The 13,868-nt window shown below is 39.3% G+C and overlaps 1 protein-coding gene across 6 annotated transcripts in view; it reads left to right on the top strand.

Annotated features, from left to right (window-relative positions):
- Nucleotides 1-13,868, top strand: part of Tbc1d1 (TBC1 domain family member 1) — a 214,895-nt gene that overhangs the window by 116,337 nt on the left and 84,690 nt on the right. For all 6 annotated transcript variants that reach the window (XM_076863854.2, XM_076863855.2, XM_076863857.2 and 3 more), the window contains 2 exons: nucleotides 3,574-3,665; nucleotides 9,863-9,973. In XM_076863854.2, coding sequence (XP_076719969.1) covers nucleotides 3,574-3,665; nucleotides 9,863-9,973 — 203 coding nt within the window. The remainder of the gene's footprint in view (nucleotides 1-3,573; nucleotides 3,666-9,862; nucleotides 9,974-13,868) is intronic.

The following is a 13,868-nucleotide window of genomic DNA, read 5'->3' on the forward strand; positions in this document are numbered from 1 at the left end:
CATCATGGGAAGAGATGTCTCTGAAGAAGGGTCCGGGAAGTTCCCAGAGAGAAGTCGGGACCAGCAAGGTTCTTGACATGCATGACGCATAAAGAATTTGAGCATGCCCAAGTCAGAGACAGAGATTTATTTAGGAAAGCAAAGGAACATTCAAGGGAGCATGTGGGCCATCTTCAGAGGGAGAAACAGCAAACAAAGAAACAGCCTTTTTTCTTTCTTTTTTGATGATAGCCATCTTAATGGATGTGACATGGTATCTGATTTCTCCTTTAAAATAAGATAGATTAATAGGTGACATTTTAAAGTCTGGGAACGTTCATTGTGTGTACAGTGCTCTTCAAAGTGAACATGATTCATATGTTTGACTGTGTTTTCCAAGTTGTTGCTATTTGCTGACATTAAACAAAATATTTCTGGGAATGAGAGAAGTTTTGCTTTAACTAGCGCTCCCAACCCAGAGGATCACTAACCCTTTCCTAGTGGTTGTCAAGATAAGGCAAATGATGACGGAAATGTCCCTTAAGAGCTTATTAAGAAGCCAGCCATGACTTTGGCCTTGAAGATAAAGCAGATCATGATCTGCAGAACTGGAATACTTCCAGGATTCCACTTGATAAATCTTTCTTTGGTCTGGCTTAGATTTAAGAAAGTTAAAACTGAAAAGTTTTAAAACTGCTGTGGTTTTAGAAATTATCATTTAATCCTCTTTTTTTTTCCCCACAAAATTCAGCCAAGGCAAAAAGTTCTACTACTGTAAGAACAAGCCATTAAACAGTGCCCTCAGAAGTCTGGGAGGTATGTTTTACCTATATGAAAAGAAGCTTTTCTAGAACTATGAGTGGCACATTATCAGAAGCATCCTTAGCAAAGGAGATGTTGATTATTTTAAGGACAGTTTTGGAGTTCCTTGCTTTTTGCTCTTGTGTTCCTAATAAGTAGAATGAAGAGGTTTTTAAAATTATTGTATGCTGCTTTAAGGGTAGTCCTAACAGGAAGTCATGATTTGACCAAGAACTCTATAAATGTGGAATGGACCAGTGACATGGTCACAAGGAGAATTAGAGACTGTGTTTTCTTAATTGGTTGATGTCATTAAGTTATGTCCCAGAATCTGTAAAATAGAATAAATACACTGTAGGTGTCAGTGATGTTGGAGAAGCCACTCAAATGCAGGTGCAACCTATAAGAGGTGCAGCTTTCCTCAGTCCTGTGCTTGAACTGTATGACTCTGTAGGCGCCATGGTGTGTATGTGGTACTTTGCTTAAAGTTCAGAGGAATTATGGTATTATGTAAAAATGTGGATGTGTAACCGATGTGATTCTGAAATCTTTGTAAAGTTTTGAATAAAAAAAAAAAAATAAAGTTCAGAGGAGCATTTGGGGGATTACTAAAATAATTACACTCTCTCTGGGACAAAAAGGATAGATCTTTTAAGCACCTACACAGTTTGAGGTGGCCTTGCTAATAATGAGAATCCCCTCTACTCCGGTACCCTTTCCTGCTTTGTTCCTTGCCTGTGCCCCCAAACTCTTTTGGCATCACATGGGGCCCTGGAGGGGAGATGCCTTCAGCATGGTTGCTGGAGTGGCAGAAGGTAGAGAGAAGCCATGTGGAAGGTGCTGAGACCTGAGTGGGACTGGTGGTTTGAAATGAGCAGAAATAACCTGGTGCCTTGAGGCATCCTGCATCAGGCTGAGATTGCAGGATCCCTTCACAGTGCTGGAATGAAGAAGAGGCTGTGCCCTCTGATTTCACCTGAAATTGTCAAGCATATAGTCTAACTCTTCAAGTCTGACGCTCCTTAGAGCTTAGAGATTTTCTCCACTTGTGAATGTTTCATCAAATAATGTGCTGTTTCCAAAACATGATGCCTAGATGGTGTCAGAGATGTCTGGCATTTTGGGGGAGGATTTTTAACTAGTGATTACTGAGTGTTTACTTTATTCATAAATGTAAGCATATTTTGCTTCCACATTTAAGTAGTTTGTTTTTGTAATGCTGGGGATTGAACTCAGGGCCTCATGCATGAGGATCAGGCACTCTGCCACTGAGCTACATCCCCAGCCCCACATTTAAGTGGTTGATACCATGAAACCTGTGTCTGCTTCCCTGGCTTTATATGACAGACGGCTGGCCAGGAGAGTACGTGAATTGCATGTCAACAAACCCACCTATCCTTTGCACCTTAGCCCACCTTTGAATTCACTCTGTTTTGAAGCCACCTGGATCAGGAGACTTGGCTCCCCTAATCAAGGGAGTTGGTAGAATCTTTCAGTTTGGGATCTGGAGGCAGACAGATGTGGTTCAGATTCTATCTGTAACTTGACTGATGACCTTGGACAAATGCTTGACTTTGTTGTGTCTCAGTTCCTTATCTATACTTCCTAAAAACACAGTGCCTACTTCAAGGATAATTTTGATGAATAAATGTGATAGTGTCCATGAAGTGTTAGGGAAGTGGGATACCACTCACAAAATGTTGGGTAGCCTCTTGGGGTTATCTTGGGTTCAAACAAATAAAAGAGAATGACTTCTAGATGCAGAGATTGCAGCAGCAATGAGACAGGGCAGCCACTTCTGTCTCAGCTCAGCCGTTAGTTGGGGGCTGCTGGGCGTCCTGACCTGGCAGTCGCCTGCTTCTCTGGGTTTTAGCTGTAAGGTAAAGGTATGATGTTCAAGTTCCTACAGACAAGCCCCTGCCCAGGGTACCCCCAAGGATGAGCAGGGAGTGGTTTTAGGTACAAGAGGAACCGGGGGCAGTTTTTTTCTTATGTCAATTGGATTAGCAAATTCTTTCATTCTCAATCTTCTCATCTTGTATGGCATTTATCTCTGGTCATCAAGGAAACACAAAACAGTGCCTAAGTCATATTTGTGTGAGGATGGAATTTCTTAAATATCAGATTCTGGTGGGCACTAAAATTTTACATAGTGATTTTATTCTTATAACTGTACCTTAACCCTTTGTGATGTTAATCAAATGGGCTAAACACTATTAGTAAATGTGATAGGAAAGGAAGATTGTTAGCTACATAAATTAATTTTATGTGAAAGAAATCTCACGCAAGAGAAAAATGTAGGTCACTTTTCAAAACCAAGAGTAATCTTTTTTTCTTCAGAAAAAGTTTTCATGTTTACATATAAATGTCCACATGAATTTATGGTTTTTCTGAGGAGAATGTTCTGATTGTGTGAAGTGTTTTAACATGGAGAAAGTAATTTGGAACCTTGCAGACTTGAGGAAGAGTCCAAGTGGGTGGTCTTTGAAAATTATGTGGACCCTCTGGGCATCAGTTTTCCTAATTGAAATGGGGGTAACAGCACCCTCTTCATCACCCTCTTCACCCTATTTTGAGAATCACAGGAAATAATGCAGGTGCTCAATACACAGTGCCTACGACATCAGCGCTCATTTGAAAGGTGGTGACAGTGCTAACACTGGGACACTCACCAATGGGAATTCCCACAGAACCTTGGCAGCCTAAAGTGGGTGGGTAAGGAATGGAGGGAGGGAGCCCGGAAGACGATGCTAAGTAGCTTTTCATGTCTCTTTTTTCCCCCTCTCTCAACAGGAATGAATTCTTCCAAAACCAAACTAGAGCTCCAAAAACACCTGACAACATTAACTAATCAGGAACAGGCAACTATTTTTGAGGAGGTTCAGGTACAGTACATAGTTTTTAATTTCTAGCGGGAGAGAAAAGGCAGGCCCTGACCTGTGAACTGTTCTGTGCAGAGAGTAGTGAAGTGGTGTTGTCATAGCCCGAGGAAGGGCCCCAGGTTCCTTTTGGTGTTAGCTCTAACAGTCCTGCAGAGAGACCGCTGCATCAGAACTGCAGAGTCACTTCACATCTCAGCTTCCAAGGGGAAACTGATGAAAAGTGACGTCTCTCCTAGAAAACTGTGTTAGACTAGAGGGGAAATTGCAAAAGGGAAAGAACCTCAGCCTGGAAGAGAGGACCTGCATGGTGGTCCCCACACTGTCCTCTGCCCCCTGGGAACTTCTTCCAGCCCCTTCCTACTCAGCATTTCCCTGAGTGTGGCAATTAAATAAAGCATTTTGTATGTGAATTTGAACACAGCTGTCTCTCCCCCCGCTTTTATTTTAAGTTTTAAAAATAAATTTAGATCATGTTATCTACTTAGAATCATATAAGATAACAAGCCAGAAATTAAAAAAACAAAACCACAAAACAGAACAATAACCAGGTTCATCAGCTTTCTGATTTAAACAACCTGGAAAGCAGCTCTTTACTCAGCGTTTTGCTGCATCATATCTTGGGGAAACACTGCCGCGTATGCTGGCGCGTCTGTGGTCTGTTCTGCATGAATCTTTAATGAACTCTTTGCAAATTTCATATCTGCTTTAGCTCCGAAACATTTTCTATGGTTTCCTTTCACTTTTCTAGGTAGGTGAACACCCTAGGACAGAGAGTAAATATCTTTTTTTGGAGGGAGAGACAGTGACCAGGAGGTTCTACAAATAAAGGAGTGATTGAGCAAAACGGGACTGGCCATTGTGTGGGCTGAGTTCTCTCTCCTCGCTCACTGTGGAAAGTCTCCAGATAGGGCCCACAATCTATTTTTTTTTTTAAATTTCTGTGAAAGTTTAAAGTAGTGTCCTTTTTAAATCATATGCTAGCGTTCTTCTGTTCCTTTGTTCTCCTCCTGCTGTGGGATTGGCACCTACTTGTAGAAAAAAAAGAAAAACATGGGAAATTTTTTAAATTTCACAAATGGCCCAGGGGGTAATTGCTCCTTCCTTTGTTTTTATTTTCTGAATCTAACTCGAGACTCACTACTTTATTTTTTCTTAAAGAATCCTCTTAGACAAATGTAATGTGATTTGTACTTGGAATTCAGAAATAGATGGACCATTTGCTGCTAATTATTAATGTACTTAGACTTGAAGCCTAGGCACAGTGATGACCCACTTCCTGGCCTAGCATTGCCAAGTCAGTTTGGGGAGCATCTTTCTGGCAAGTGTGAAGCACAAACCTCCCTACCTAGTGTGGGTTTTCACTTTTATTTAGGCAGCCGCACATGGATTTCCCTAAAATGGTGTGGTGACTCAGTGTAGGCAAATGTTCTGCAGCAGTAAGGAGCTGCTATTGGGTATGATTCTGAGAGCTTCTTCTCCATGCAGGATTTTAGATATCCCACACATTATGGCAAAGAGACTTAAGGAAAAACAAACAAAAAGTAGATGATGAAAGTTTACTTTAAAAAAAAAAAAAGTTTAGTTAATATCCCAGAGTCCAATGTGTTTTTCTAGACTCTGCAGAATTTTTGGTTGCTCTGAACCAAAGAGAAGTGACATTGTCCATTGGCTTGAAAAGTCCAGCTCATATTTTGATTGTCAGCATGGCTCTTTCTTAAATGATACAAACTGACTTGGCTCTTTTCCTCTGATAGCTTGTTAATGGTCTTTGTGGTTTTCTTATAGTATTTTCTAAACCAAGTCATTGTTTCTTTTTAGGTTTTTAGGTAGCGCTGCCTGATAATCTGTTTGAAAAATGTACATTTCAAAAAGAGAAAGGCAGATTTGCTGTTTTATGAATCCTCTTATAATGGAATAGTGTATGTTTCTTAGTAGTCTTTGCTGGAGGGTACTTTGTGTCAAGGGCAAATTTTCATGAGGCAATTAATTATTATTAAAATTAATGACTTATATTAAATAGTTTTGAAAGCATACATATCATATTTAGTTTTTTTGTAAATGAATGTTTAATGTAAAAAAAATACAGAACCATGAAGAAAAATAAATATCTATGGAAATGATACAGGGGACGGTTGCTGCTAACTTTGAGTACCCCTAGACGTCAGATGGGCATGTGGGCATTAGCCCTTCTGCTTACTTAAGACAGGACGCGTGGTACCACAGAGCCAACTTTTATCTGTGACCTGTTTGGTGTGATTTTTAAACACACCTGGCACATATGAAGGTGATGCCCTGGCGTCTTGCTCTCCTGCTGCGACACTGCCACAGGTTGCAGAGGTATAGATGGATTGCCTTGAGCATGAAGAATTACTTTTCAAGATGGAGTAGGGCTAGTTAAAAAAAAAAAAGCCTCAAAGTCTAATTCTTGGAATGACTGTATTTCAGAGAATGATTTAATTAAATACCGAACTGATGATAAATCAAGTAGATTTATATTCAGTAGGCATCAGTGATTCATTAAATAGCATGACTTTTCACAAGTTAAAGATTAATGGTCAGAAGAAACTTCACTTTTTAAAGCATGTATATCAAATTAGTTGGATTTCCCATGGTTTTAAAGATTATTTCATATAAAGATTTGATTATAATTTTTAAAAAGATATCAAAATGTTGTATTCAAATGCAGTCTTTTAATTTTTTATTTATTTTTTAATTTCTTAAAATTTTTCATACTTTTTTCAAATACACTTGTTCTTTTGAACAACCCCTTGCTTTTTGCTTGTAATTTTTTCTTCTATTTTTTTCCCCACAGTTATTATTAGTGCATTATAGTTGTACAGAGTGATGGGATTTGTTGTTACATATTTGTGCATGCATACAATGTGACCTTATAATTTGGCCAATATCACTTCCCAGCAGTTTCCCCCTCCCTCCCTACCTCCCACCTGCATTGCCCTTTTAAATAGGTCCTTTGGAACACCACTGACTTAATTAGTACTGTGGTATTCATTATTTGTGTTGGAAATTTATTTTTCAGTGACCTTTACAATTTTACAAGATGCTCATAGAAATGAGGTTAAGAAATGTGACAAAAATGGTGTTACTTTCAGCAGGTAATTTGTTGTTGTTTTTCAAAATTTGGAATTGAAGTATAACATACCTGTAGAAGAACACACATATTAATGGTGTGTAGTTCAGTGACTTTTTATTTTGGTGGTGCTGGAGATTGAATCCAGGGCCTCAGGCATGCTAGGCAAGCACTCTACCACTGAGCAACATCCTCAGCCCTCTTTGATTTTGAGACAGGGTCTCACTGAGTTGCCAGGGCTGGTCTTGAACTTACATCCTCTTGCCTCCTCCTGAGTACCTGGGATTACAGGTGTGTGCCACCACTTCCAGTTCAGTGAATTTTTGTAAGGTGAACATATCTATGAATCCAAAGCCAAGAAAGGAAGTTGAGCCCCTCCAGTGCCACAGAGTCCCACCTGGTTACTGCCCCCACCCTACCCAACCATCATACAAATTTTTGACACCATAGGTTGTGTACAGTCATGTGACTTTGTGAACTAGCATGTGATTTTTTTGACTGCAAAGTTCTGTTATACAAGTTTATTTGCCACTCTTGAGAATCGTGAGGTCTCTTGAGAAGTTTCAGGGTAGTGATATCTGGCTAATCTGTTTGAACCCAATAGGAGGGCAGCCTCTCTTCAAATTTCAGAATCATTTTGAGAAAAGATTTAGTTCTTGACCTTGTGTGACCCCGTAGACATGTGAGTCTGCTGTAGCAACTTCCTCTGATATGTGGCAGCTCTGGGATGTGATCTCTGATTTAGGGGCTTCAGTTTCAAATGGGAAGTAATTGTGGGAGTGCACTGCGCCCAGTTGTCCTGTCATTTTCTGCCTCGGGTAGTTTCTTTCATGTACATTTGAAGGGAAAAAAATGTGCTAATATTCCTCCTTTTTTGGTATTTTGAAATAAGCAATCAAGAAGAGTCTTTCTAAGCAAAGCACACATTTTCCCGTGAGTAGCCCAGGGTTTAAAGATACAGGAAGCAAAGAGCAGGTCAACCTCCTGCTGCCTGCCCCGGCTCAGAGGCCTCTCATAATTCCTATCTGCTTCCCTTGGCCTTTTTAAAAGCAGTTATTTTAGGTTTACAGAAAAATTGGGTGGAAAGTACAGAGAGTTACCTTATAACTTTACAATTTCCTCTTATTGTTAACATCTTGCACTGGTGTGGTACATGTGTTACAACTGATGAGCCAGTATTTGCTACGTTATTAACTAAAGCTCATAGTTGACATTAGGGTTCTCTCCATTATACATTATAGGGTTTTAACAAATGTGTAATGTCTTGTACCCATCATTACAGATCAGATAGAGTAGTTTCACTGCTCTAAAAATCCCTTGTGCTCAGCCTGTGTATCCTTCTTTTCTTCCAATCTCTGACAGCCACTGAATTTGTTTTTTCTTTACAGTTTTCATAGTCTTACCTTTTCCGGACTGTTATGTAGTTGAAATTACACAGCATACAGCTTTTTCAGGATGGCTTAATAATATGAGGTCCCTCCATATCTTTTTGTGGCTTGGCAGCTCATCTCTTTGTGTTGCCGAGTAATACCCCCTCCCATGGATGTGCTGCAGTTTATTTATCCATCTGCCTGTTGTAGGACATGTTGGTTGCTTCCAAGTGTTGATAATTATGAATAAAGCCGCTGTAAACATCCATGTACAGGTTTGTGTATGGACATGTGTCTTCAGCTCATTTGGGTAAATGCCAAGGAGTATAATTGCTAGTTCATGTGGTAAGGGTAATTTAATTTTATAAGGAACTGCCAAACTGTCTTCCACAGCAGCTGTACTGTTTTGTAGTCCCACCAGCAATGAATGAGAGCTTCTGTTGTTCTGTAGACTTTTAGTCTCAGTATATCCGTAACCTTCTTGGGATCTAGAAGTAATTAAATTGGATCTTGGCACTTGCACACTACTTTCCTTTTTTGAGGTTCTAATACAAACTTTTTCTGTAACAAAACACTTGTTGCATATAGCATGTAAAATTTCATAAAGTCAGTACCCATAGTTTGGAACCCAGGTCTGTTTGACCTCTAAAATATTTAATACTGAAATCTTAAATTTGAAAAGAGCAAGAGGTCCTCAATGGAAAGAAACCCTCCTAATCATCTACCGTCTTTCCTTAAATAACAGGAGCAACTTGCCTTTTGCATAATTTGCTCCTTCAAGGGAGGGTACTCTAGAAGGTCTGGATTACGGTCCATCACCTTTGCTTTTAATACTTGCAACATGAAGGATAATAAATATCAAGAGTAACCTTGACCCAGAATCAGCTGCTTGTGTAGTTGATCTACTTAGCACACCCTGTCTTTGGGTTAAAGGAAGGCTGAAAGTCTAGAGTTAGAGAAGGAAGACAGGACAGTGGGTAACTGTCAGTATAAGAGATATATTTCTCAAGTTTATAGATCAGAAATTATCTCCAGAGTTTTTTGTATTCCTCACATTCAGAGAAAATAATATGTTAAATTAGATGACCTTATAAAAATGGACTCTTGATTTTTCAAATCCAAATAACGTGGGAGCTGGAGGAAACCTTGGAATTTATGTTGTGCACAGTTCTCATTTTAAATGGGGGCGGGGCAGGGCTAAGACAGAATGACTTTGCTCTGGTTAGCAGCTAGAACCTACGTGTCTTGATTTCTAGCCCAGTGGTGCTTTGCCAATTCTCTGTCTAAAAATTAAAAGATTTAAAATTTAGAGGAAGGAGGAATGGAGGGAGGGATGGGAGAGGGAGAGAACAGCTATGAAGTTTTGTGTGGAAGCTTGTGCCTCCCGGGATTACTCAAAAGTGCTTCATGATGAACATATTTGGTGCATGAAACTGTGACCCTGAATCCAGTTACTGTGTTCCCTAACTAAAAGAGCTTATGTTGATGACTCTTGACCTCTGGGTGTTTACATGGATTTTGTTTCTTCCTTGTGTTTTAAAAATTATTTATTAAACATTTTTGCCTGCCTCTATCTGTTGTTTAATTTTTCTTAGAACATCAGATATCAAAAGTTAAATCTGAACCGCTAGCACCACTGTCTGTCCTTTTTTAAAAGTTGTCTTCACTAGTAGGATTGTTGGCGCCCCCTGGTGAGATGATTGAATAAATGTAATATATTTTGTTTCTGATTTTTTTAAAAGAAATTGAGACCAAGGAGTGAGCAACGAGAAAATGAACTGATCATTTCTTTTTTGAGATGTTTGTATGAAGAGAAGCAGAAAGAACACATCCACGTCGGGGAGATGAAGCAGGTAGGCCACTTTTGTCTCTTACAAACTTTTACTGGGACAATATACGCGTAGTCTTGGGGATTTTCTGAAAGCTGAAACATTTTTTTCTCCCTGTTTTCTTTTCATTTGTTACACATATAGGGGAAATTTGGCAGGGCTAGATTATGCTTGGAGAAGATGAGAGGATTTTCTGTGTCTCCTGGGGGTTAGAGCAGGTGCTCTGATCTGGAGAATTAAGTTCAGAATGGATACTGCCTTGGGAGCTGTGTGACTTGCTAAGAGCTGGTCTGTGTGGCTTTACCTTTCTCCCTTAGGAAATGGGAATGTCATTGCATGGTTGCCTTTGGAATTACATAGAGTACCTTCAAGTCTTTTATAGTGTAAATGCTATGAAACAGAAAGGTAGTCAAATACCATATCAAATACAGTGTTACACAGTTTGGTTTAAGTGTTATTAGCCTCCCTCCTATCTTCTGTCCACAAGCTTTATTTAGGTTTGCTGTTGATGGGGTACCTTGTCAGGGACTGGGGCTTCCTGCCTTCAAAAACCTTTGAGTTTAGGGTTTATTGTACGTGGTGCACTGGTTCATTTTCCTATGTCTTTTAACGCCGTGTGAATCAGTTCATCATTAACAGATTCAAACCATATGTGTTTTATATTTTCAGAAAATTTAGATAAAAATAAGTCTCACTGACAGTGTTAAAGTTTCTTAGTTTGCAAAAGCATCCTGCCTTTACCTTTTTTTTTTTTTTGGTTCTGGAGATTGAACCCATGGGTACTTTCCCAGTGAGCTACATTCCCCAACCTTTTTTATTTTTAAACTTTTGAGACAGAGTCTCACTAAGTTGCTTTAGGGCATTGCTAAATTGCTGAAGCAGGCTTTGAACTTGAGTTCCTCTTCCTGCCTTACCCTCCCAAGTTGCTGGGATTACAGGCATTTGCCACTGCACCCAGTGTGCCTTTATCTTTTTTAACCTTGTGTGAGTACCTGTTCCAAAGGCAAAAGGTGTGTTAGTGCTCAGTGCTCTGCTCTCCCCATGGAATGCCCTTCACTACTCAGAAACCTAAACTGAAGCAGTATTTTTTGGGGGGCCATATTTTTTATTGGAGTATTATAATTATATAGAATGGTGAGATTCATTATTACATATTTGTGCATGCACACAATGTAACAATATAATTTGGCCAATCTTGGTGCAGTTTTAACTGGATATGCACTTAGCAACTCCCCTCATTTGACTTCTGCCTTCTGGTTGACTTTGACAATCAGTCCTTCTGAATTCTGAGAGCTCCTGTTCAATGTCCCATATGGTTTTGTTTTCATTGACAACCTAGGGCCCCACAGCAGTGGCGCTAATGTCAGTATGTCATGTCTTTGGATCTTGACTGTGGTTTGCTGCTGTTCTTTGCTCTCTAGCCTGGACCTGGAGGAAAGCCTCGGGTTCCAAGTCTCCTGTCCTCTTGTGAATGGACCGCCCCAGTTGGTTTCCAATGAATCCCCTAGTGCACTTTTCAACCCATTTCTTTTTCTTCCCTGTACCTTTTAAAAATTTTTCTTGTGTGCTTACTGACTCAGTCAATTTCCTTGTTCCAACAGGAAATTGATAATTTTGAAGTAATTCATAACTGTCAGGGAAATGAATGAAGCATTTATGGTAGATGGAAAGTTTTGACCTAAGTGCAAACTCAATTTTATGGACGAGTGTAATATCTTTATGGTTTGGGCATAGATCTGTCCAGTGGAGAAATATATTAAATTTTTTGAGAATTTTCCATTTTTAAAACAGAGTAGTTACAAGTACTTACAAGCAGAACAGGGCTCTGCAGCACTTTGACTAGGAGTTTCTAAACAGTGGCCTGGAAGGCTTGTGGCTGTGGCGGTAATTATGGTTGGCAGTTCCAGGCTGGATAATTCATGGGCTCTGAGCAGCAAGATTTCAGAGTGGTAACAGCCTTATAGATGGATCACATTTATGAAATTCACCGATGGAATCCTGGTTGCCTTTTTTGCTGTCAGATAGTTTAACCCCATGGATTTTGTTGCCTTTTTGATGTACCTAAATTCCCATGGTCTTTAGAAATGTACTGTGATGTGACCTAGGCAGGTCTTCTCTGTACCTTTTAAAAGGATCATGACTCTGACAAACAACTTCCCTAGTCACCAGTCTTTGAATTGGCGGAGGATAGTGAGTCTTAGTCAGCACACATCAGTAGTGACATGTGTGAACTTTTCAGAATAAAAGGATAGTGTTGAGTGCTGACAGAGGAGCTGATTTTTATCAAAAAGAAACCGAACACTTTTTTTGATCTTATGGAAAAGGAGTCAGTTTGGGCAAAGACCAACAGTTAACACACACACACACTCTTAGAGGATGTCTTGTCTTAGTGGGCATATCATTTCTACTTGTATCTGCAGGGAATGTACAAAAATTAATATTAAATCAACTGTGACTTGCTGAATGCTGCTACGCATCAGATGCAGTTCTCATTCCTAATGTGAATTATTCTGTTCATGCTGCAACAGTGTTTTTGTGGTAGGAAGTAACAGTCCCATTTTAGAGATGAGAAAAAGGGAACAGAGGTCAACCAGTTAGCTTATGTGCGGCCAAGCCTATTCTGATCATGATTTTTTAAAGGAATTTAACAAAAGGTAATGCTGTATAACTACTAATGGGTTAGTCTGGGTCCATTTTCCAGTAGATAAGTTTGTTTGTCTTCCTTTCTTTCTGACATTTTATTAGGAAAGTTTCAAACATACTAAAAGGTTGAAAGGATTCTGCCATGCATTCAGATGCCCTCTAGATTTTGCAGACTTTAACATTCTATTAGATTTGCTCTATTATGCATCTGTCCATCTTTTAGTTTACCTTGTTTTTTTGATGCCTTTTGGAGAAAATTTCTTATAAGCTCTTTATCCCTAAAAACTTTAGCATGCATCTTATTAAGTAGAATTCAGTATTCATTTTTAACTTTCTGGAGTTAAAATTTGTTCATAGCAAGTCACATGAATCATCCCTGTAGCATCCACTGAGTTTTGAGGACTGCTACACTGGGTCACCTGAACATGAGGATCTGGAGCATCTCTGTCACTCCAGACAGGACCCCATTATCTTTCTTTAGTCTGTCCTCACTGCCTCCTCCTCCGGCTACCACTGAGTTGTTTCTCACCCTAGATTAGTCTTGCACGTTCCAGAACTTGTCATAAGTGAAATCTTGCAGTGCATGTTTTTATTTCTGGCTTTGTCCTTTTATCATGGCCTTTCCAAGCCTTGTCCCTGCTCTTATGCATATCAGCAAATCATGCTTTGTGGGTCATACTGTGACCGTTGCAGTCTATCCATGCTTTTTCTGTAAAAGAGGCTGCTGGTGGACACTGTCATCCTGGGACTGTAGGTTCCAGATTGAGAAGAGTGTTGCATCAGTTTATCACTTGTGTCCAAGCTCTCACACTCAGACTTTCCCGCCCATTAAAGTATGGACAGTGTGATGACTGTAGTAGAATTCACTGTGGAGCCCCCAAATTATAAATTAATTATCTAAGAACCAGTATCATCTTCAAAGGAGAGACTTCTAGATTTGTATTTTTTAGATAAACATGAATATTGTTTTCTAATTTGTTTGCACATTACCTCCAAATTATATTTAGGTTATCACCTTCTATGTCAGTCTAGAAGGTTATCATCTTCTAGTCATAGAAAGGAAACTGTTTAGAGGTAGAAGAGAGCAAAAACAGCATTGAATTAGGTGAATACACATATATAATATATATGAAGAGAGATTCAGGCCTTGTTTAAAAACTTACACAAGTATGGTTTATTGTCTCTCTATGTGGAATTTACTATTATTGCTTTTTTTAGACATTCAGCCAATATTTTCCTTACCTGTCAGAACCGTCAATATAGTTTGATTCTTTTT

Source organism: Callospermophilus lateralis, chromosome 8 (genome assembly GCF_048772815.1).
Source record: "Callospermophilus lateralis isolate mCalLat2 chromosome 8, mCalLat2.hap1, whole genome shotgun sequence".
Classification (NCBI taxonomy): domain Eukaryota; kingdom Metazoa; phylum Chordata; class Mammalia; order Rodentia; family Sciuridae; genus Callospermophilus; species Callospermophilus lateralis.